This window comes from Ranitomeya variabilis, chromosome 1, assembly GCF_051348905.1.
Source record: "Ranitomeya variabilis isolate aRanVar5 chromosome 1, aRanVar5.hap1, whole genome shotgun sequence".
Lineage (NCBI taxonomy): Eukaryota > Metazoa > Chordata > Amphibia > Anura > Dendrobatidae > Ranitomeya > Ranitomeya variabilis.
Window position 1 is genome coordinate 1024689507 of NC_135232.1, and position 22652 is coordinate 1024712158.

At 43.8% G+C, this 22652-nt stretch overlaps 1 protein-coding gene across 4 annotated transcripts in view; it reads right to left on the reverse strand.

Moving 5' to 3' along the window:
• Positions 1–22652, reverse strand: part of IRF2 (interferon regulatory factor 2) — a 196223-nt gene that overhangs the window by 46821 nt on the left and 126750 nt on the right. For all 4 annotated transcript variants that reach the window (XM_077279594.1, XM_077279592.1, XM_077279593.1 and 1 more), the window contains exon 2: positions 523–633. In XM_077279594.1, the coding sequence (XP_077135709.1) occupies positions 523–609 (87 nt within the window). In that variant the 5' untranslated portion in view covers positions 610–633. The remainder of the gene's footprint in view (positions 1–522; positions 634–22652) is intronic.

Consider the following 22652-nt stretch of genomic DNA (forward strand, 5'->3'; position numbering starts at 1 on the left):
CCTGTATTTTGGAAAAGATAAGATATATTGTGCCTGTGAATTACTTACTTAATAATTAAGGGGTTTTCTGGGACTATTTGATTTTTTTTTCACTATGGGCCTAGGAACTAACAGGCTAGTAGTTGCTAACTACCTATCTGTTCTACCCAGCGCTGACTCTTCTTCTTCCAGGCTGCTCTGTCGGTGGAGCATCACTGCCGGCATCATGCTGATTGACAGCCTTCTCCCCGCAGTTACACAGAATCGCTGGCAGGAGCAGTCTATGACCGCTCTGAGCCAGCAGAGATTAGTGGTAGGCAGAACAAGCAGGTAGTTAGCAACTACCTATCTGTTAGTTCTTAGGCCCATAGCACAGAAAAAAATATCAAATAATCCCAGATAACCCCTTCAATTCTGTACATCAAATCTTGGAACAGCAAAGCAAACTCACCTTTCATTGCAGAATGGTAGCAAATGCAGCGGTTGATATCGAAAAATAAGAATGTATGCATGTATATGATAAAATAATCAATATACAAGTACCTTGTTTAACCATTTCAAGCCTGGAATACAGTCCCTATTTATCTGTTCTTCTAACCAGGGCCGCATACGCATCCGTTCCACAGGCATATTTCCAGGAATGAAAGCTGGAACCTGGAAGAAAATTTTAGTTTTAATTATTATTGTTTTTATTGCTAAATAATGAGCCGTTTAGTGCAAAAAAGGATTACTGTAAATATGGACAAAAAACAAAGATCACTCCAGTAGTAAACGTGATGGAAGCTGATGTGTTTTATTATGGCATGCCACAACTGTTCTCCTCGCTCAGGTCTGTGTATTTATAGAGCGTTCATCCCCTTTTATCACGGCATGGTGAGTGGCTTACATTTACAACACGAGATGACTTACTCTAAGAAGAAAGTGCACATTTAAAAACAGTATAGGAAATAACACACCATTATCCAAGCCAATTCATTATTTACATTTTGTGGACAGAGAGCTGCCACTATACTTTAATACTTTATCCAATATAACATTTCTGGCTGCTTCATTTAGGAACAAGTAGAAGCCCTATATAAACAGATTTGATCATTTTTGTACAAAAAAGAAAGACACTATTTTCATAATTTTTCCAGGCTAATCAGTAAAAAAAAAAAAATTAGAATAGTCTGGTTTAGAAAACCCATTTTCATGTACCCTATTAATTAACTCTAATAGGGCCGTCCCTGTTCAGAATGCTAATCTTAAGGTCAGAACGCTTGTAGGACACATTCAGGGGCGATAGCCAGGGCTCCATTGCAAACTTTTAAATATCCCTCTTTCCCCCAAGTGACATCCTGTCCTGAAGTAGGACCAGACGGGACATATACCATATTTTTCGCCTATAAGTTTAGATATTGAGAAAGAGGAAATACATGTTAACTACTAATTAAAACTTCCCTGGTGGTAAAAATAAATGGATGGGTCAATACTAGATTTGAGCGAATATGTTTGGAATCGGTCGCTGAATCTTAATTTGCCTTATTTGTACCAGATTGGTACCCTATTTGTGCCGAATTTATGTTTGATGATCAGTTTCAAACACATTCGGTCATTTTCGTCATGATTCCTCTGCTCAGAGTGTTTGGGGCTCAGTGATGGACAGCTCTGTCATCCTATCCTGTGCTGGGGCGTGCTGAGCTGTCAGTGCTTTGATTGACAGCTCGGTTGACCTATCTGAGACTGGAAGGTGCAGAGATATCCACACGTGCTCCCCGTTCTTGGTAATTGCCCTGCTATTTAGGTGAGCTGTCTGGCCCAGATCACTGCCAGTCAAAAGCTTGTTCTAAGCTTGTGCTCCCTGGTATGTGTTCGCCTGTTCCCTGAGCTGTAAGTTCCGATCTTTTGCTGCTGACCTTTGGACCGAGTTCTGACTACCCGTTTGCTATTGCCCTTGGCATCTGATATTCTGCTGCTGACCTTTGGACAGTGTTCAGACTACCCGTTTGTTATTGCCCCTTTGCATCTAATATTCTGCTGCTGACCTTTAGACCGTGTTCTGACTACATACTTGTTATTGCCCCTTTGCATCTGATTTTCTGCTGACCTTTAGACCGTGTTCTGACTATCCGCTTGTTATTGACCCTTTGCTTATCTGCTATTTCTCTGGTATTCTGACCCTGGCATGTGACCTGACTTAGGACTGCTTTTTTAGTATTGACCCAGGAACATCTGATGTCGCTGACTCACGGCCTGTCCGTGGGTTGTGACTAGCTTCACAATTTCTACTTTCATTGACTCCAATAGCGTTTGGCTGTGTTCGGCAAATATTGCAAAAACAATATTCGCTGCTGATCATAATCGGAACCAAATTTAGAAAAATTCGCTCAACTCTAGTCAATGCCATTAATCTTACTACAATAGGGAGGTAATAGTTAACAGTATGCACCTATTAGTGTTTCTATGCAACAAGTACATTATACACACAGCTCTGCAGCATCCACAATATGTTCACACATCACTTCTGCACACACAGACAGTTCTGTTGCCCAAACAGAAGACATCAGGGCTGCTAATCATCCAGAAATTTCAGCACAGTCTGTAAATATAGGGCACTTTTTTGCCCATCCATAAAAAAATGAAAGCGTCCATGATTTACTTGAAGCTTGAGAAACTTGTACAGATTATTTTGACTGTAATTATCATTTTACAGTTTTGAGTGAATGAAGCTAATGTCTCCATATCAGAATTCTGGCCTGCAGACATGTATACCTTACAATCTTTTTCAAAGATTTACTATTGTTTTCCAATGTGTCCATAAAAAAAAAAATTGTCTGTCTGATTTATTTTTTTTTCATAAGCTCTCTACAAAAAATAAAAAGTCAAGTTAGCAACCCTGGTACACATGCGCACACCAGGGCCGGACTGGGACTAAAATTCAGCCCTGGCATTTGAAGTTACACAGGCCCACTTGTCACATGGTGACTGTATAATATCTTTGTACACTTGTAGGCAGGGCCGGTTTTAGGCAAAGTGGGGCCCTACTCCTAGGCAAAGTTTAAAATGGGGTCCCAAATGCTAACATATTGCACATCACACAAAAGCATTTTGGTTGTATTTACAAGTGCTGAGTTCAGGCCGCTAAATGAGTTTGATCGACAATACTGAAGTTGTTCAACACTTGTTTCCTGGCCTCTCTCCACCAACTGAGGAATGATGGGACAGAACGATCACTAATAGATCATTAACAGATCACCATACAGTATCATGTTATCAGCAGCACATCTACTGTTTACAACGGCGATGTGCTGCTGAGAACAATGATTTTTGTTCCAGCAAAAACAATTTGAATATGCAGCATTTTACTTGTTTAGTAAAATACACCCCATAGTCCTCCATATATTATAATGTGCACCACAGTCCTCCATATAGTATAATATACTCCCTATAGTCCTCCATATATTAAAATACACAGCTCAGTCCTCCATATAGCATAATACACTCCTCATAGTGCTCCATATAGTATAATGCACCGCCATAGTCATCCATGTAGTACAATTCACTTCCCATAGTATAATGCACCCCATAGTCCTCAATACAGTATAATGCAGCCCACAGAGTATAATGCAGCCACCACCCTACAGAATATAATGCAGCGACCCCAGAGTATAATGCAGCCACCCCATAGAATATAATGCAGCCCACCTCATAGTTTAATGCAATCACCCCTCAAAGGATATAAATATAATACAGCCCCCCATAGAATATAATGTAGCCCCGAATAGAATATAATACAGCCCACCTCCCCACAGAATATAATGCAGCCCCATCAAAGAGTATGATGCAATCATCCCTCATAAAATTTAATACAGCCACCCATAGAATATAATACAGCCCACCTCCCCATAATATATAATGTAGCCCCCATAGAATATAATGCAGCCCACCCATAGTATAACACAGCCTCCCCTATAGAATATAATATACCCCCCATAGTATATAAGGCTACGTTCACATTTGCGGTCAGCGCCGCAGCGTCGCCGCATGCGTCATGCGCCCCTATATTTAACATGGGGGCGCATGGACATGCGTTGTGCTGCGTTTTGCGCCGCATGGCCGCAAGCGTTGGACACAAGAAACGCTTCAAGTTGCATTTTTTTTGCGTCCAACTTTCGGCCAAAAAGGACGCATGCGGCGCAAAACGCAGCGTTTTAGCGTGCGTTTTGCCGCGTTTTTGTTTGCATTGTGCGCTGCGGCGCACAACGCAAATGTGAATGTAGCCTTACACAGCCTCCCCCATAGAATATAATATACCCCCCATAGTATATAACACAGCCTCCCCCATAGAATATAATATACCCCCCATAGTATAGAACACAGCCTCCCCCATACAATATATACCCCCATAGTACATAGCAAAGCCCGCATAGTATATAGCACAACCAGCATAGCAGATAACACAGCCCACACAGTAGTATACAGCACAGCCCACGTAGCAGTATACAGCACAGCCCACGTAGCTGTATACAGCACAGCCCACGTAGCAGTATGCAGCACAGCCCACGTAGCAGTATGCAGCACAGCCCACGTAGCAGTATGCAGCACAGCCCACGTAGCAGTATACAGCACAGTCCACGTAGCAGTATACAGCACAGCCCACGTAGCAGTATACAGCACAGCCCACGTAGCAGTATACAGCACAGCCCACGTAGCAGTATACAGCACAGCCCACGTAGCAGTATACAGCACAGCCCACGTAGCAGTATACAGCACAGCCCACGTAGCAGTATACAGCACAGCCCACGTAGCAGTATACAGCACAGCCCACGTAGCAGTATACAGCACAGCCCACGTAGCAGTATACAGCACAGCCCACGTAGCAGTATACAGCACAGCCCACGTAGCCGTATACAGCACAGCCCACGTAGCAGTATACAGCACAGCCCACTTAGCAGTATACAGCACAGTCCACGTAGCAGTATACAGCACAGCCCACGTAGCCGTATACAGCACAGCCCACGTAGCAGTATACAGCACAGCCCACGTAGCAGTATACAGCACAGCCCACTTAGCAGTATACAGCACAGCCCACGTAGCAGTATACAGCACAGCCCACGTAGCAGTATACAGCACAGCCCACGTAGCAGTATACAGCACAGCCCACTTAGCAGTATACAGCACAGCCCACATAGTAGTATACAGCACAGCCCGCATCTCTCCTCCCCCCCCCCCCCCAAGAATGGCCCCACAGTCCAGTAAAAAAAACAACAAAAAACACACTCCTCACCTCTCCTCGTGCCCGCGTTGCTCCCTGCTCCTGTCTCGGCGGCTGCTGCTGCACTGCCTGGTACACAGTGAGTGCGCACACACGCAGAGGCAGAGCGGGGAATGATGGGAGAGGGGGCATCAGCAGACACTCTCTCCTCCATCATTGCATTCAACTATACCGGCGTCATAGACGCCGGTATAGATGAATGCGGCGGCAGCGCTGGTGGGGGGGTGAGTAGGCGTGCAGCGGCCCACTACTGCCACCGGCCCTTCTGGCATTTGCCAGAAGAGCCCGATGGCCAGTCTGGCCCTGGCGCACAAACACAAGTGTTCCATACATGCACATACGCACACCTCTGCTACTCAGCTACAAACACACATCACTACTACACTGCCCTTTGGTGCCTTGACACTCTGGAAGGTCCTACAGATTAGAACTTTGCAGATCCTATTCAGCTTCTTCTTTTCTCCTTTAACATCAGGCAGGAAGAGCGAGATGTGTGCAGCTCTCTCTCTCCGTCTGACATTTCAGACCCTTCTGCACTCACAGTCCACATAGCAGCGACTATGGCTGCTACATCTATACTTACTCTCCTGAGCACATAGCTCTTAGGAGGATCTGTACTGTCCTGCACGAGTCCGACCTCTCATTATTTTAAATGACCACCGTGTAATGTAAGCACAAGTACTGCCACTGCAGGAAACTTTAAAAGTACCACTCTGGAGGTTACTTTTATAATGTAACCATTGGCTAGGTATCTGTAGTGTACACTGCTCAAAAAAATAAAGGGATCACTAAAATCCTACATCCTAGATATCACTGAAATATTCCAGTTGTAAATCTTTATTTATTACATAGTGAAATGTGTTGAGAACAATAAAACTTAAAATTTATCAACAAAAATCACAACTAATATCCCATGGAGGTCTGGCGTTGGAATGATGATCAAAAATCAAAGTGGAAAATGAAGTTACAGGCTGATCCAACTTCAGTGGAAATGCCTCAAGGCAAGGAAATGATGCTCAGTAGTGTGTGTGGCCTCCACGTGCCTGTATGACCTCCCTACAATGCCTGGGCATGCTCCTGATGAGGCGGCGGATAGTCTCCTGAGGGATCTCCTCCCAGACCTGGACTAAAGCATCCGCCAACTCCTGGACAGTCTGTGGTGCAATGTGACATTGGTGGATGGTGCGAGACATGATGTCCCAGATGTGTTCAATCGGATTCAGGTCTGGGGAACGAGCGGGCCAGTCCAAAGCTTCAATGCCTTCATCTTGCAGGAACTGCTGACACACTACAGCCACATGAGGTCTGTCATTGTCCTGCATTAGGAGGAACCCAGGGCCAACCGCACCAGCATATGGTCTCACAAGGGTTCTGAGGATCTCATCTCGGTACCTAATGGCAGTCAGGCTACCTCTGGCGAGCTCATGGAGGGCTGTGCGGCCCTCCAAAGAAATGCCACCCCACACCATTACTGACCCACTGCCAAACCGGTCATGCTGAAGGATGTTCCAGGCAGCTGATCGCTCTCCATGGCATCTTCAGACTCTGTCACATGTGCTCAGTGTGAACCTGCTTTCATCTGTGAATAGCACAGGGCTCCAGTGGCGAATTTGCCAATCCTGGTGTTCTGTGGCAAATGGCAAGCGTCCAGCGCGGTGTTGGGCTGTGAGCACAACCCCATCTGTGGACGTTGGGCACTCAGACCATCCTCTTGAAATTGGTTTCTAACCGATTGTGCACACACATGCACATTTGTGGCCTGCTGGAGGTCATTTTGCAGGGCTCTGGCAGTGCTTATCTTGTTCCTCCTTGCACAAAGGCTGAGGTAGCGGTCCTGCTGCTGGGTTGTTGCCCTCCTACAACCGCCTCCACGTCTCCTGGCGTACTGGCCTGTCTCCTGGTAGCGCCTCCAGCCTCTGGACAATACACTGACAGACACAGCAAACCTTCTTGCCACAGCTCACATTGATGTGCCATCCTGGATGAGCTGCACTACCTGAGCCACTTGTTTGGGTTGTAGAGTCCATCTCATGCTACCATGAGTGTGAAAGCACAACCAACATTCAAAAGTGACCAAAACATCAGCCACAAAGCATTGGTACTGAGATGTGGTCTGTGGTCCCCACCTGCAGAACTACTCCTTTATTGAGTGTGTCTTGATAATTGCCAATAATTTCCATCTGTTGTCTATTCCATTTGCACAACAGCATGTGAAAATCGATTGTCAGTGTTACTTCCTAAGTGGACAGTTTGATTTCACAGAAGTTTGATTTACTTGGAGTTATATTCTGTTAAGTGTTCCCTTTATTTTTTTGAGCAGTGTATGTTCCCTGTGTATAGTAAACTATGTACCGGTTGACAATTTCTGCAGTTCCCAGCAGCGCTCCAGTCCGGTTCTGCATCACATGAGCGGAGTGGAACTGTTCGGTGTCTGTTTTCAGTGATTTCTGGGTGAATCGGGAGTCATTTCTCAATGTAAGTTTATAAGATTCAGAACATGGTTCTCATAGACATACACACAGGGCTCGCTCACACAAGCGTACACATTGGACGAGTGCTAGCAGATTTTTTTTACCTGATAAAATTTGAACCAATGTTGTACTCCATCTTCTCCTCACAATGTGCTCCGATTCTGTCATCGGAAAGGATCAGATCACGCTCAGCTGAAACTTGGATCAAGTTCTGATCAGTGTGTCACTAGCATAATCGACCCAGTTCTCTCGGATGAGAGAATCTATGGTCATGTAAGCGAGCCCCCCCCCAAAAAAAGGAGATGGTGACCACCAGTGACTTGCAGCCAGTCAGAGGTGCGGTCACAAGGTGGTTGAGAGGACTATGAAACAGTAAGCGTGTGTTCACATGAGGTGCTTTTGCTGCATATTTTACAAAGCATATTTGGTGCATAAAGTACACAGCATTTTACAGTACCACATAAATAGGTGAGGTTTTTTTTTTTTTTTTTAAATCTAATACACACCCGCTGTGTTTTTTCTTTCCCAAGCATATTTTGTGTCCTGCTGCATTTTCAACGTTTCTGCAGCTTATTTCACCTAGTCAAATGAATGAGTGAAAAGCACAAGTAAAAATTATGCAAAAACACACAGAAAAAAAAAACTGACAAATGTACGTATTGTATTCCTATCACCACTGTGGCTATTGGTGCAGAAAATAAATTGCTGCAAAAACGCCATGTTTGAATCTGCCCTAAGGGTATGTTTCCACGTTCCATATATGCAGCGCTTTGGACGCAGGTCCGCCCAAAACGCTGCCAGCTTTTGTACGCGCGGGGATTCCGCATGTGTTCATTGAATAACCGCATCCTATACATAGACTGTGTAGTTTATCTTGCGGAGACTGAGCATCTCCACAAGATAGACATGCTGCAGCCTATAAAGACGCACCGCATGTGCGTATACACAGGTTTGCCACATGCGTCTTTGAAAACATATGCTGCTCCACTATGCTGTAACATCTGGCTGCTGCGGACTGCACGCTGCGGCTGTACACAGCATCCAATCCACAGCGTTTCCTGACCGTGGAAACATACCCTAAGGCTGCATTTATACATGCATGTGTAATGTCAGACTGCCATCTGATTTTTATTGGACAGCACTTGGACCCAGAAAGTGTCCATTCACACATCCATGATAATCACGGATCTGAGAAAAAAACCAGAGCTGATATAATGTTGAGGATTAGAATAGGATGTACTCTGTCTGGCAAAAAAAAATAAAAAATTGGGTAGCTCAGACATTCACACAGGTGTGCGAATGCACCAAAGACTTGGTGACAGATTCTGATGTTGAACCTTCGATTTCAACTTATGTGCGGAATCCGACAGGTGTAAACAGTCTAAACAAGCATCTGACAGTAATGTATTGAAGCCCACTCTAATTCAATTTCAGGGTCCTTGGTGTGACAAGATATTCACTAAAGTTACATCATCATTAAAATAGTACAAGTACCATCATTTCTATTTGCTGTGTCCACATGGGAAACAGGTGCTGTTCTCCATATGAGCCCAAAGTTAGTGACCCAGAATGGGAAAGCGTTAATCAAACAAGTATAACTGGGAAACACAAAGAGTGTGTAAATGCTTATGCAGTTCCTCATGGAGCTCATATCAAAAAGCAAACAAACTTTTGCACAATTTCCAGAAGTTTAGTTATAACCCTGTAAAGTTCTGTTGGTATTCACAACATCCACCAATGTCAATATGAGAAGGCTTGAACTAATCTCTTAAGGGTACTGTATGTGCACAGGCAGATTTGCCTGTGGAATTTTCTCCGCAGATTCGGCATCTCTTGGCAGAAAACACAGGTAAAAATCCGCGTGGATTTGATGATTTTTTATGTGGATTTTCATGTGTTTTTTTTTTTTCATGTGGATTTTCATGCGTTTTTGAAAGCTAAATAAAGATCTATAATTGAACAACAAAAAAAAAAAAATTGTGATGTCATTTCTTGTCCAACCTCTTCATTTACATACTCCACTGAAGAATAAATGTTTACACACACAGAAAGATAGATAAATAGATGGATAAATATATCTATTGATAGATAATACCAAGCCCGATGTTTAGTAATAAACAAAATAAAATGGTACATAAAGAGTTAAATAAAGACACACTCACTCACAAAATCTGCGTTAGGCCGTGGTCACACTTGCAAGAAACTCGCACGAGTCTCAGGACCCGGCACTGCCGCTGGCACTCGGGATTGGAGCATTCAGCTACATAGAAATACATGCAGCCACACACTTCGGTCCTGAGTGCCGGGTGCTGATGCGAGAGTCTCGTGCGAGTTTCTCACAAGTGTGACCCCAGCCTTAAACGCAATATATTTATAAAAAAAAAATTGGGAAAAAAAATGGCATGGGCTTCCGCACAATTTTCTGCACCAGAGAGGGAAAGCCAGTGACTAGGGGCCTATGTTTATAGCCAGGGAAGGGGTTAATAGCCATGGATCTTCCCAGGCTATGAATATCAGCCCGCAGCTGTATATTTAGCCTTTACTGGCTATTAAAATAATGGGACCCCCCAACAAAAGACGTGGCGTCCCCCTATAATTAATAGCCAGAAAAGGTTATGCAGACAGCTGCAGGCTGATATTCATAGCCTAGGAAGGGACCATGGATATTGCCCCCGCCAGCTTCAAACACCAGCACACAGCTGCCCCAGAAATGGCACATCTAATTGCGGCTCTTAGCCTCTCTTTTCCCACTGCTCTGTAGTGGTGGCATATGGGGTAATAGGGGTTTAATGTCACCTTTGAATTGTAAAGTGATATCAAGCCCACTTAGTAATGTAGAGGCGTCAATAAGACACCTACTAATCCTATAGTTAATGGGTTAAATAAACACACACATGCAGAATAAAGTATTTTAATGAAATAAAACACCACACAGTTTTGCCATCTTTATTGTTCTGCAAATCCATGCGGCGCCCTCGATCTCCTGGAAAAAAAAGAAAAAATAATAAACCAACACAAATACTCCCTGGTCCGACGCAGTCCATTTAATAATGAGTGTCCCACGACGATCGCCCCTATAGAGCTGTCACATCATGACATGTGACAGCTCTATAGGCCTCCAGTGACACACTGACAGGAGAAAATGGCTCCTGCAGTGTCATTACTGAGGGTTCAATGGCCTCTCACTTTACTGCTGCATAAGAATTTTCCCATGCAGCAGTGCCACAAGTGACAGCGACCTCTGATGGCGGAGGGATACAGTGGGGAAGGATACCTTCCGTCACTGTATCATCGGAGCCCCTGGAGAGAGGTCGCATCTGCTGATGTGACAGCTCTCCAAGGGAGATCGTCGTGGGACACTCGTTATTAAATGGATTACATCGGATCGGGAGTATACTGTTGGTTTATTATTTTTAATTTTTTTTTTTTTTTTTTTTACAGGTGATCGAGGGCTTTGGGGATTATATACTGTATGTCTATATGTAGGTACTGTATATGTGTTTGTGTTTTTTTTTACATTTGAACACAGTAACTGGATGATGGGACTACTACTGTGCCATCATCCGGCTAGCTGTCACTGTAGCAGGCATAGCCGGATGGGAAAAGACAATAGGAGAAAAGGGAGCAAAACGATGACATCTGATGTGATCAATACGTCAATTTTATTAATTCATTGGGTAAAAAAAATGTACATATAAACATCACGGCAATACATAACACACCAATATAATTCAGATAGCTAAGTTCCCACCCTCACAAATTCCGACACGTTACGTATTGCCGTGATGTTTATATGTACATTTTTTTACCAAATGAATTAATAAAATTGACGTATTGATTTTTATCAGATGTCATCGTTTTGCTCCCTTTTCTCCTATTGTCTTTTGATATTGTTTGGAGCCGATTTAGTTTGGCTAGGGGTAGTGGACAACTTGTGTCACCCTTCCGGTCTTTAAGCATGTATGTGGGATTTCTGTTATTATATAGCCGGGTGGGAGTAGTAGTCCCATCGAACGATGCCTGCCTACATACAGACACACACAGCCCCGCACATCTTCTCTGCACAGTCTCCGCCCACAATCACAGTATCCGCCCACACACTCTTCCCCCTCCCGATCTGCAGCGTTTCTCGCAGGCACACCCGCAGCAAAACCGCAGATCTTTTTTAAACCTGCGGATTGGCCTGACACAATAGAAGTCAATGGGTGCAGAAACGCTGCAGATCCGCACAAAGAATTGACATGCTGCGGAAAATAAAACGCATGTGCACAAAAATTCTCAATTTCCCATTGACTAACATTGCTTTTGCACAACACTGCAGATTTGATGCAATTCTGCGCATCCAAAAACGCTGTGGATCCGCATCTAAATCCGCAACATGTGCACATAGCCTAACAGGTAGTAACTGGTGATGAGCGAGTGTGCTCGTTACTCGAGTTTTCTGAGCATGCTCGGGTGTTCTCCGAGTATTTTGGGCGCGCTCGTAAATTATGTTTTAGTCCCTGCAACTGCATGATTTGCAGCTGCTAGACAACCTGAATACATGTGGGGATTCCTTAACAAAGAGGCAATCCCTGCATTTGTTCAGGCTGGCTAGCAGCCGCAAATCATGCATCTGCGGGGACTCAAACAATCTATGAGCATGCCCAAAATACTCGAAGAACCGAGCATGCTCGGAAAACTCGAGTAACGAGCACACTCGCTCATCACTAATAGCAACATTTAATAAACAGGACGTGTGAACATGCCATACTTAAGCAATATTAAATGGATCATTACAAAAACAATTTACTATTATTCCATCGCAATCATTCATGATGTACTCACAGGATATATCATAAATATTCCATATACAGTTGTAAGGTGCACAGGGTAATAGTCATGGGACTATTCCCACAACCTGGCTCCCTACAAATAGATGGTGTCCTGAATCTCCTGTGCCATGTGTGTGGTACGTAACACTCACGTTTTGGTCGCGGGCCTCTGCTATCTCTGGTTCTTTAACTACAGGAACCCTCGCACACACATTGGGGGACATCAAATTCGTTTTATAATAAAGACGTTTACTTGTCGATTTTCATCATATTGAAACACACAGTATTTATTTGGGCACAAACTTTTCAATAGTCCATAGCACAGCACAGCACAGCACATTCTAATGTTCACTGTTCACTCGCCCTGAGCTATCCCTTTCTTCCCTGGCATCTGACTCCAGGGATACTCCGTCCGGCTCTGCAGCTTTCATGAGTCCCATCTCAACTCTCTTATGAGATTCCCCGTCCAACTTCCTCTCCTAGGAATATATTGAGGCACTTCTCAGTGCCTCAGTTGGACCATAGATGCGGACGTTCCAGTAATGTCCGCTCTGAGTTTATGGCTCACGTTCTCTTGCCGCTGAACAGCCCATGCTCCTCGCACCCTCAGACCTCCAACTACTGCTCTATCTAATTTTACTCTCACTCCACTAACCCAGAAGTGTTCCTGAACACTAACTGTTTCTATCAGAAACCTGTCTACTTCCTGAACTTGTGCCCACCACTGCATAACATCCAATCCTATTTTATAACTAAATCTTCAAGGGAACCTGTCACCCCCCCCCCCCAGGCCGCACAGGCGCAGTCAGCTAGACTGCATATGAGGACACCTAAAAGGTATTTAGGACAAATTACAAAACTGATTATTTCGGCAGTTACAGCACCCAGAACTAAAAGAGCCACCTTGTCAGAATGCAGCATTACTGCTGCACAAGGTGGCTCTTTTAGTTAAAAATGCCTGGGGGGGGGGGGGGGTGTGACAGGTTCCCTTTAACTACGGTATGTCCTATGTACTAATCTTATCCTTTCCCTATATCTAATGCATTTATCAGAACACCTTGAATCATCCACATATTATAGCACTACATTAATCGTGCACCTTGGTGAATATAAAGTTCTATGCAATGTAAAACACTTTCATATACACAGATTATAACCGTTTTTCTAATCAACGGAGAAGTATATAACAATCTCAGTCACCTTCTTACACAGTCATAGGCTACTTTCACACTAGCGTCGGGCTGAGGATCCGGACGCTAGCGTTGTCTCCGCCGCACAACGGGGGCAGCGGATGCATTTTTCCAGCGCATCCGCTGCCCCATTGTGAGGTGCGGGGAAGTGCGGGGAGGTGGGGGCGGAGTTCCGGCCGCGCATGCGCGGTCGGAAAAAGCGGACCGCCGTGAGCAAAAAACGTTACATGTAGCGTTTTTTGGTCCCGACGGTCCGCCACAACAATCTGTCGCTTAATGTAAGTCTATGGGGAAAAAACGCATCCTGCAAGCACTTTTGCAGGATGCGTTTTTTCGGCAAAACGACGCATTGTGGCGGATTGCAGTTAACGCTAGTGTGAAAGTAGCCATAGGCAAAAGTGTTGGCAGTGGCACCCTTGAAATTGTTCAGAAAATGAAGTATTTCTCCCATAAAATATTGCAATTACCCATGTTTTGTTATACACGTTTATTTCCTTTGTGTGTTTATTGGAACAACAAAAAAGGACAGAAAAAGACAAATTGGACATAATGTCACACAAAACCCCCAAAAATGGGCTGGACAAAATTGTTGGCAACCTCAACTTTGGAATAAGTAACTGCAATCAATCGCTTCCTATAACCATCAACAAGCTTCTTATACCTCTCAAATGGAATTTTGGACCACTCTTCTTTTGCAAACTGCTCCAGGTCCCTCATATTTCAAAGGTGCCTTCTCCATACAGCAATTTTAGGGTATGTGCACACGTTGCGGATTTTGCTGCGGATTCGAGCTGTTTTCCCTGAGTTTACAGTACCATGTAAACCTATGGAAAACAAAATCCGCAGCGCACATGCACATGGAAAAAAACGCGCGGAAACTCTGCTTTGTTTATTCCGCAGCATGTTCATTCTTTCTGCGGATTCCGCAGCGGTTTACACCTGCTCCATTATACGAATCCGCAGATGTAAAACCGCAGGTGGAATCCGCACAAAAACCACATAAAATCCGCGGTAAATCCGCAGGTAAAACACAGTGCTGTTTCTCAAAACAGGTGCGGAAAAATCCGCAGAGGTTCCATCTACGTGTGCTACAGCGCTTTGTCTCCATACATTTCTGGGTGCTTCTTGAAGTATATTTGGGGTCATTGTCCTGCTGGAAGACCCATGACCTAGGATGCAAACCCAGCATTCTGACACTGGGCAGTACATTGCACCCAAAATCCTTTGGTATTGTTCAGATTTCAAGATGCCTTGCACACAGTCAAGGCACCCAGTGCCAGAAAAACAACCCCAAAACATCTTTGAACCTCCACCATATTTGACTGTAGTTACCGTGTTCTTTTCTTTGCAGGCCTTATTCTGTTTTCGGCAAACAGAATGATGTGCTTTACCATAAAGCTCTATCTTGGTCTCATCTGTCCGCAAGACTCTTTCTCATAAGGATTTTGGCAACCTGCAGTCTAGATATTTCATGTGTCAGCAGTCGAGTCCTCTTGGGTCTCCTGCCAAAGCGTTCCATTTCATTCAAATGTCGATGTATAATTGGCACTGACACTGATGCATCCTGAACCTGCAGGACAGCTTGAATTTCTTTGGAACTTGATTCAGTCTGCTTATCCACCATCTGGACTGTCCTCTGTTACATCCTTTCATTAATTTTTCTCTGCTGTCCACATCCATGGAGATTATGTACAGTGCCATGGGTTGTAAACTTCTTGATTATGTTGTACACCATGAACAAAAGAACATAAAAATCTCTGGAGATGGACTTGTAACCTTAAGCTTTTGATATTGTTAAACAATTTTAGTTCTCAAGTCCGTCGACAATTCTCTTCTCTTTTTTCTCCATGCTGTGTGGTACACACAATGCAAAGACTGAGTCAACTGCTCTTTTTTATCTGGTTTCAGGTGCTTTTCATATTGCCAACACCTGTTACTTGCCATAGGCAAGTTTGAACAAGAATCACATACTTGAAACAAAGTTGTTTACCCATAATTTTGGAAAGGTGCCAACAATTGTCCGGATCATTTTTGGAGTTTTCAGTGGAAAATTATCCTTTAGTTCTCTTTTTGTGCTGCTCCAATACACACAAAGGAAATAAACATGTGTATAACAAAACATGTGTAATTGCAATAATTTTCTGGGAGAAATACTTCATTTTCTGGAACAGTTTCAAGGCTGCCAACACTTTTGGCAGAATTGAACATATTTGAACACATGACCTCTTTTATAGCCAGACTCATAAAATGATCATTTTAATATTTAGATTATGCAGACATACTGACATGGATTTTCAATGTTAGTACACCAGTTAGTACACACACATATGTATGCAGTTTGTATTATGTAATCTGGTGATAGATCGGCTTTAATTACAATACCACCATAGCAATAAAAAAAAAAAAAAAATATACTCTGGATGCAATCCTTCAAAAATTTAACAGACTGCGACACCCATCGGACCGGACCGCAGCGGGACCGCTCCTGGGTGAGTATAATCTAACCTCTTTTTCTCATCTTTCAGGATACATCGGGGGCTTATCTACAGCACTACAGAATGCTGTAGATAAGCCCATGATGCCGGTGGCAGCAGCTCAACTTCCATTTTGGGGTGACAGGTTCCCTTTAAAACCTCTACCAATCAACTTTGGTTTTTCTAATTTATTTGTAAAATAATTGGCTGGTGGTTGACAAGATAAGATAATTTACCTGAGCCCTTAACCTAGTCAATGATGACATCATATTTCCACGATATATGATGAAAATCCAGAGTTAATTACATTCTATTAACAGTGTAAATCTCAAGTCTTGCATCCGAGTCCTTTAGTTCCTTAACCCCTTAGTGACAGAGCCAATTTGGTACTTAATGACCGAGCCAATTTTTACAATTCTGACCACTGTCACTTTATGAGGTTATAACTCTGGAACGCTTCAATGGATCCCGCTGATTCTGAGATTGTTTTTTCGTGACATATTGTACTTCATGATAGTGGTAACATTTCTTCGATATTACTTGCATTTATTTATTAAAAAAAACGGAAATATGGAGAAAATTTTGAAAATTTTGCAATTTTCAAAATTAGAATTTTTATTCCCTTACATCAGAGAGATATGTCACACAAAATGGTCAATAAATAACATTTCCCATATGTCTACTTTACATCAGCACAATTTTGGAAGAATTTTTTTTTTTTTTATTAGGGAGTTATAAGGGTTAAAATTTGACCAGCAACTTCTTATTTTTACAGCACAATTTACAAAACCATTTTTTTTAGGGACCACCTCACATTTGAAGTCAGTTTGAGGGGTCTATGTGGCAGAAAATGCCCAAAAGTGACACCATTCTAAAAACTGCAACCCTCAAGGTGCGCAAAACCACATTCAAGAAGTTTATTAACCCTTCAGTTGCTGCACAGGAACTGAAGCAATGTGGAAGGAAAAAATGAACATTTTACTTTTTTTCACAAACATTTTATTCAGAACGAATTTTTTTTCTTTTCACAAGTGTAAAAAAAGAAAATGAACCACATAATTTGTTGTGCAATTTGTCCGGAGAATGCCGATACCCCATATGTGGGGGTAAACCTCTGTTTGGGTGCACAGTAGAGCTCCGAAGGGAAGGAGCGCCATTTGGCTTTTTCAACATAGAATTCCCTGGAATTGAGATCGGACACCATGTCGCATTTGGAGAGCCGCTGATGTGCCTAAACAGTGGAAACCCCCCACAAGTGACCCCATTTTGGAAACTAGACCCCCTAAGGAACTTATCTAGGTATGTGGTCAACACTTTGAACCCCCAAGTGCTTCACACAAGTTTATAACGTAGAGCGGAAAAAATTAAAAATCATTTTTTTTTTCACAAAAATGATCTTTTCACCCCCAATTTTTTATTTTCCCAAGGGTAGCAAGAGAAATTGGACCCCAAAAGTTGTTGTGCAATTTGTCCTGAGTATGTCGATACCCCGTATGTGGGGGTAAACCTCTGTTTGGGCGCACTGCGGAGCTTGGAAGGAAAGGAGCGCCGTTTGACTTTTTAATCTCTTAATTGTGAGAGTGGACGCCATTTTGGGTTTGTAGATGTGCCTAACAGCAGAAACCCCCCACAACTGACCCCGTTTTGGAAACTACACCCCTCAAAGATTTTAGTCAGGGGTATATTGAGCAATTTGTACCCACATGTACAACACAGAGTTTGATAACATTAGGTCGTCATATTGAAAAAAATCATTTTTTTCCACGAGAATCTTGTTTTAGACCTGAATGTCTCACTTTTTCAGAAATAACATCAAAAAGTGGACCCCACAATTCGTTACCCACTTTATTATGAGCGTAGCGATATCCCATATGTAGTCAAAAAGTTCTGTTTGGACAAATGGCAGGGCTTGGACAGAAAGGGGCACAATGTGACAAATTTGGCTTTATTTGAAATTGAAGATCCAGGACCTATTCAAAGCTTCTAGAGACATTGAGCAAAAAAGAAAATCCTTCCAGGAATTATTACTCACAGAGGGAGGCATGCTCCTAAAACACATTGGCTGACTATAAAATTGGTCTTGCAAACAAAACAGTTGTCCCGCATTTGCGTATATTGTAGCAGGAAGAATAAACTGTACTGGAATGAAGGGCAAAATGTGTAGGAAAATGCAGCCAACTATGTGGCAAAGCAGAGTTTGTTCCAAAGATGAAAGAACACCATCAGGGCTAGAATGGCAGACACTTTCAGAGACTGGTCGTACAACGTCCTTTTAGCTCCATCAATCCCTATATGGGGACAAATGTGCCAATAGACGTGGTACACCATAGCAAGCTCCCACCCGCCAAGGTCAGAACCGCTATATGCACAAAACAACCAGTTCTCTATAGAAAGTATTGTCTGGTACCAGAGGTTCGGCAAGAACCATAAAGTAAAGCCCATAGTGTGTAAGTACGGAACTTCCTAATTTTTTTAGAAATCCTACAATAAAATGATCATGCCCGTATCATCAACATAAATATAAGTAATATAAATGGAAGCCAAAGTTTTGTGTAGCAAGACAGTCATAAAAACAGTCAAAGTTAGATAAATGGTCAATAATGTTTGTGAGTAATCAAGTCCTAGAATTCATTTTCAGATGATCTCACTTTTCAAGATCATTTCTGGGGTCCACATTCTAACGCTTAATGACATGGGTACGTGGATGAGAATTTGTTGGAATAGTAGTTTGGCATGGGATTGATCAAGTCCTAGAATTTTCAGATGACCTGACTTTGCAAGAACATTTGGGGGGTCCACACTCTAGAGCGTACAGACGTGGGTACGTGGATGAGAATTTGTTGGAATAGTAGTTTGGCATGGGATTGATCAAGTCCTAGAATTTTCAGATGACCTGACTTTGCAAGAACATTTGGGGGTCCACACTCTAGAGCGTACAGACGTGGGTACGTGGATGAGAATTTGTTGGGATAGTAGTTTGGTATGGGATTGATCAAGTTCTGGAATTAATTATGAAATGGGGTAAAATGGGATCTACTAATTAAAATAATATTTATCAATTGTTCCAAATTGTACTACTTGGGCCACTAAGCAGAAAATAAAAATTATTGAAAAAAAAACAAACTAATAATTGTAGGTGGTGTGGTAGGTCTCAAAACAGGGGGAGATACAAAGTCCTGGTTGGGATGGGCATGTGGGGCAATAGAATCGGGAATCACTCCGTCTGCCATGCTTTCTGCAGACTCGGCACCTTTTTTGAGGATACCTTTGGGTGGGAGTGACAGGGACAGGGTGAGGAAAATGGCGTTCTGAAAGTCTCCGGGAATCCTCAGAGTCGAAGGCTTCCCCCGGTGCCATGGACTCAAATATGAGACTCTCTACAACTTTTTCCTGAAAGTGCAGGAACGTAAGTGGTCCTTGTGATTTTTTATATAGGACAAAACTGTTATATGTGGCAGTTTGAATTAGATAGATTGCCACCTTTTTATACCACGCCCTGGTCTTCCTCTTGACCAGGTATGGTTGCAGAACCTGGTCTGACAGGTCTACGCCACCCATGTGTTTGTTGTAGTCTGTGACGCAGACAGGTTTTTCTTTGTCCCTGGTGGCACCCCTCTCTCTGACCGTCACAGTGGTGTCCGTATGCAGTGTGGAAAGCATGTAGACGTCCTTCCTGTCTTTCCACTTCACTGCAAGAAGTTGGTCGCTTGCAAGTGAGAATGACGCCCCCCTCTCCAAGCGTCTGGACACCAACTGTGACAGAAACCCCACTCTGTTTTTCCTCACTGTCCCACAGGCCCCTTTGCAGCATGGAGGGATTTGTATAGGGGGATGCTCGTGTAATAGTTGTCCGTATACACGTGGTACCCTTGATTGAGAAAGGGCGTCATTAGCTCCCAGACAATTTTGCCTGGGATACCAATTGTCTGGGGGCAGTTTGGGGGGTTTATTTGGCGGTCCCTACCTTCATAAATTAAAAAGGTGGACGTGTACCCTGATGAGCTCTCGCATGCTTTGTATAATTTTACGCCGTATTTGGCTCTCTTGGAGGGAATAAATTGGCGGAATGACAGACGGCCCTTGTAGCTCATCAAGGACTCGTCGACTGCCACATTTTGCTCTGGGGTATAGGAATTTAGAAAGGAGGTTTTTAGGAGGGAAATTAGGGGTCTTAATTTATTTAGCCGATTGTAGTTGGGGTCAGTTCTTGGGAGGGCTTGGGAATTGTCACTAAAGTGGAGGAATCTCATCAGGGCTTCGTAACGGACTCGGGTCATGACGGCTGCAAATACAGGGGTGCTGTGGACAGCTTTTGTTGCCCAGTAAGAGCGGAGAGTGGGTTTTTTTACTATACCCATATTCAGGGTGAGGCCTAAGAATTTTTCGATTTCGGGGACATTTGTGGGGATCCAGGAACGGGAATGAAAGGCATTGGGTTTTTGGGAAATATACTGCCGGGCATATAGGTTAGTTTGGTGGACGATTAATTGCAGGACTTCGGGGCTAATGAAAATTTCAAAAAAATCAATGGGGGTAAAATTGGCGACATCTACTTTTATTCCAGGGACTGCAGAAAAAGGGGGAATTTGAGGGGAAAATGAGGAGTCATTATACCACAGCGGTGGGGGGACTGCGGTACTTGGTCCTGCCTCTGAAGCTTCAGCAGTGACGACCGACTCCGCTACCATCGGGCCGGGGGATCCCATGGACAAAGAGTCGTCATCACTGTCAGAAAGCTGCTCAGCTTCAGAGGCAGATTCCGTTTCACTGCCGGAGCTGCCGGAGCAAAGCAGGCTGTAAGCTTGCTCCGCGCTGTAAGTTCTGCGGGCCATTTTATTTATTTCCAACCCCAACAAAAATTTTTTAAAAAAATTATAGTTTTTTTTGTTTGTTTTTTATAATCCTCTGCTTATGATGCAGGGATTACGGAGAACGGGGGTGGGTAAATTCGATGCTGGCGGATATAGAAATGTTTTTTTTTAACACTGACAGGGCAGCGCTTGAAATGTAGTCTCTCTCTCTTCTCTCCCAGAACAACTACAAGGAGAGAAGAGAGAGGTACATCCCAAGTGCTGCCATGTTTATCAAACATTTGGGGTTTTGATCACTGTGATAGAACATATTACAGTAATCAAAACCCAGCAGCCTATGAGAAAATTCTCACAGGTTGCTGGGTCTCTGCTGGCAGATCATGGCAAGCGCACTGCGCATGCGCCTGCCATTTTCTTCCAGCAGAGAAGAAGGGGGGCCGGGAGCTGTGGGCTGAAGACCGGGGACCTTGGACCGGGGACAGGGGGACACAACAGGCGGTATGGTGGGGGGCTCGGGGGACTCTATTTCTCTCCCTTCTGATGTGCGATCACATCAGAGGGGAGAGAAATGCAAAGCAAAACTTTTTTTTTTTTTTTTTTACAAACTATATGCAGCGATCGCAACCCCGGGGGTCTGTAAAGACCCCCGGGATTGCGATCGCTCCAGGGGTCGGCAAAAACCGACCCCAATACACTGCGGGGGAAGCTATGTTGTGGCGGACGCATCTGCCCATGCGCCCGCCATTTTGGAGCCCTAGGAAGGAGGAGGAGGGTCGGGGACCGGATGGGGAGCTTTGTCGGTACATAAGGTACCGTGGGGGGCTCGGGGGACCCTATTTCACTCCCCTCTAATGTGCGATCACATTAGAGGGGAGAAAAAGAAAACGCAAGACCGGATTTTTTTTTTTTTTGCGATCGCCGGTAAACGGTTAATTACCGGCGATCGCAAAAGCGGGGTCGGTAAAATCCGACCCGAATCATGTTCTCTGGGGTCTCGGCTACCCCCGGCAGCCGAGACCCCGGAGAAAATCGGACTGTGGGGGGCGCTATACACTTTTTCCACAGCGCCGTTAATTAACGGCGCTGTGGTTTAAGTACCCTTAGCGGCCGCCGTTAAAAGGCGTATCGGCGGTCGTTAAGGGGTTAAAGATATACCTCCTACTGTATCACGGTGTGTTATTTAATCTAGGAATAGGGTCTAGTGATATAATCACATGATGCTGGCTCTGCAGTAGAGATGAGCGAATATGTTCGGAAAACAATCACCAAATATAAATTCGTCACGAATATGGTACATTCGGATTCATGATAGGCAACACGAGCATTTTTCTTAAAATAGGAAAAAGTCGGTAACATTCGGTAAGAGACAGAATAAAAGCCGGTAATTCATGTGCGGCGTTCAGTAAAATCACACTGACAGGTTACAATAGAAAAGAGAAATACACAGCTCTGGCAAAAATTAAGAGACCACTAAAAAATTTTCAGTTTGTCTGATTTTTCTCTTCTGCTTAGGCAATGTTCCCCAACTCTGAGGACTGTTTTTTTCCAGCAGGACAATGCGCCATGCCACACAGCTAGGTCAATCAAGGTGTGGATGAAGGACCACAACATCAAATGCCTGTTATGGCCAGCCCAATCTTCAGACCTGAACCCCATTGA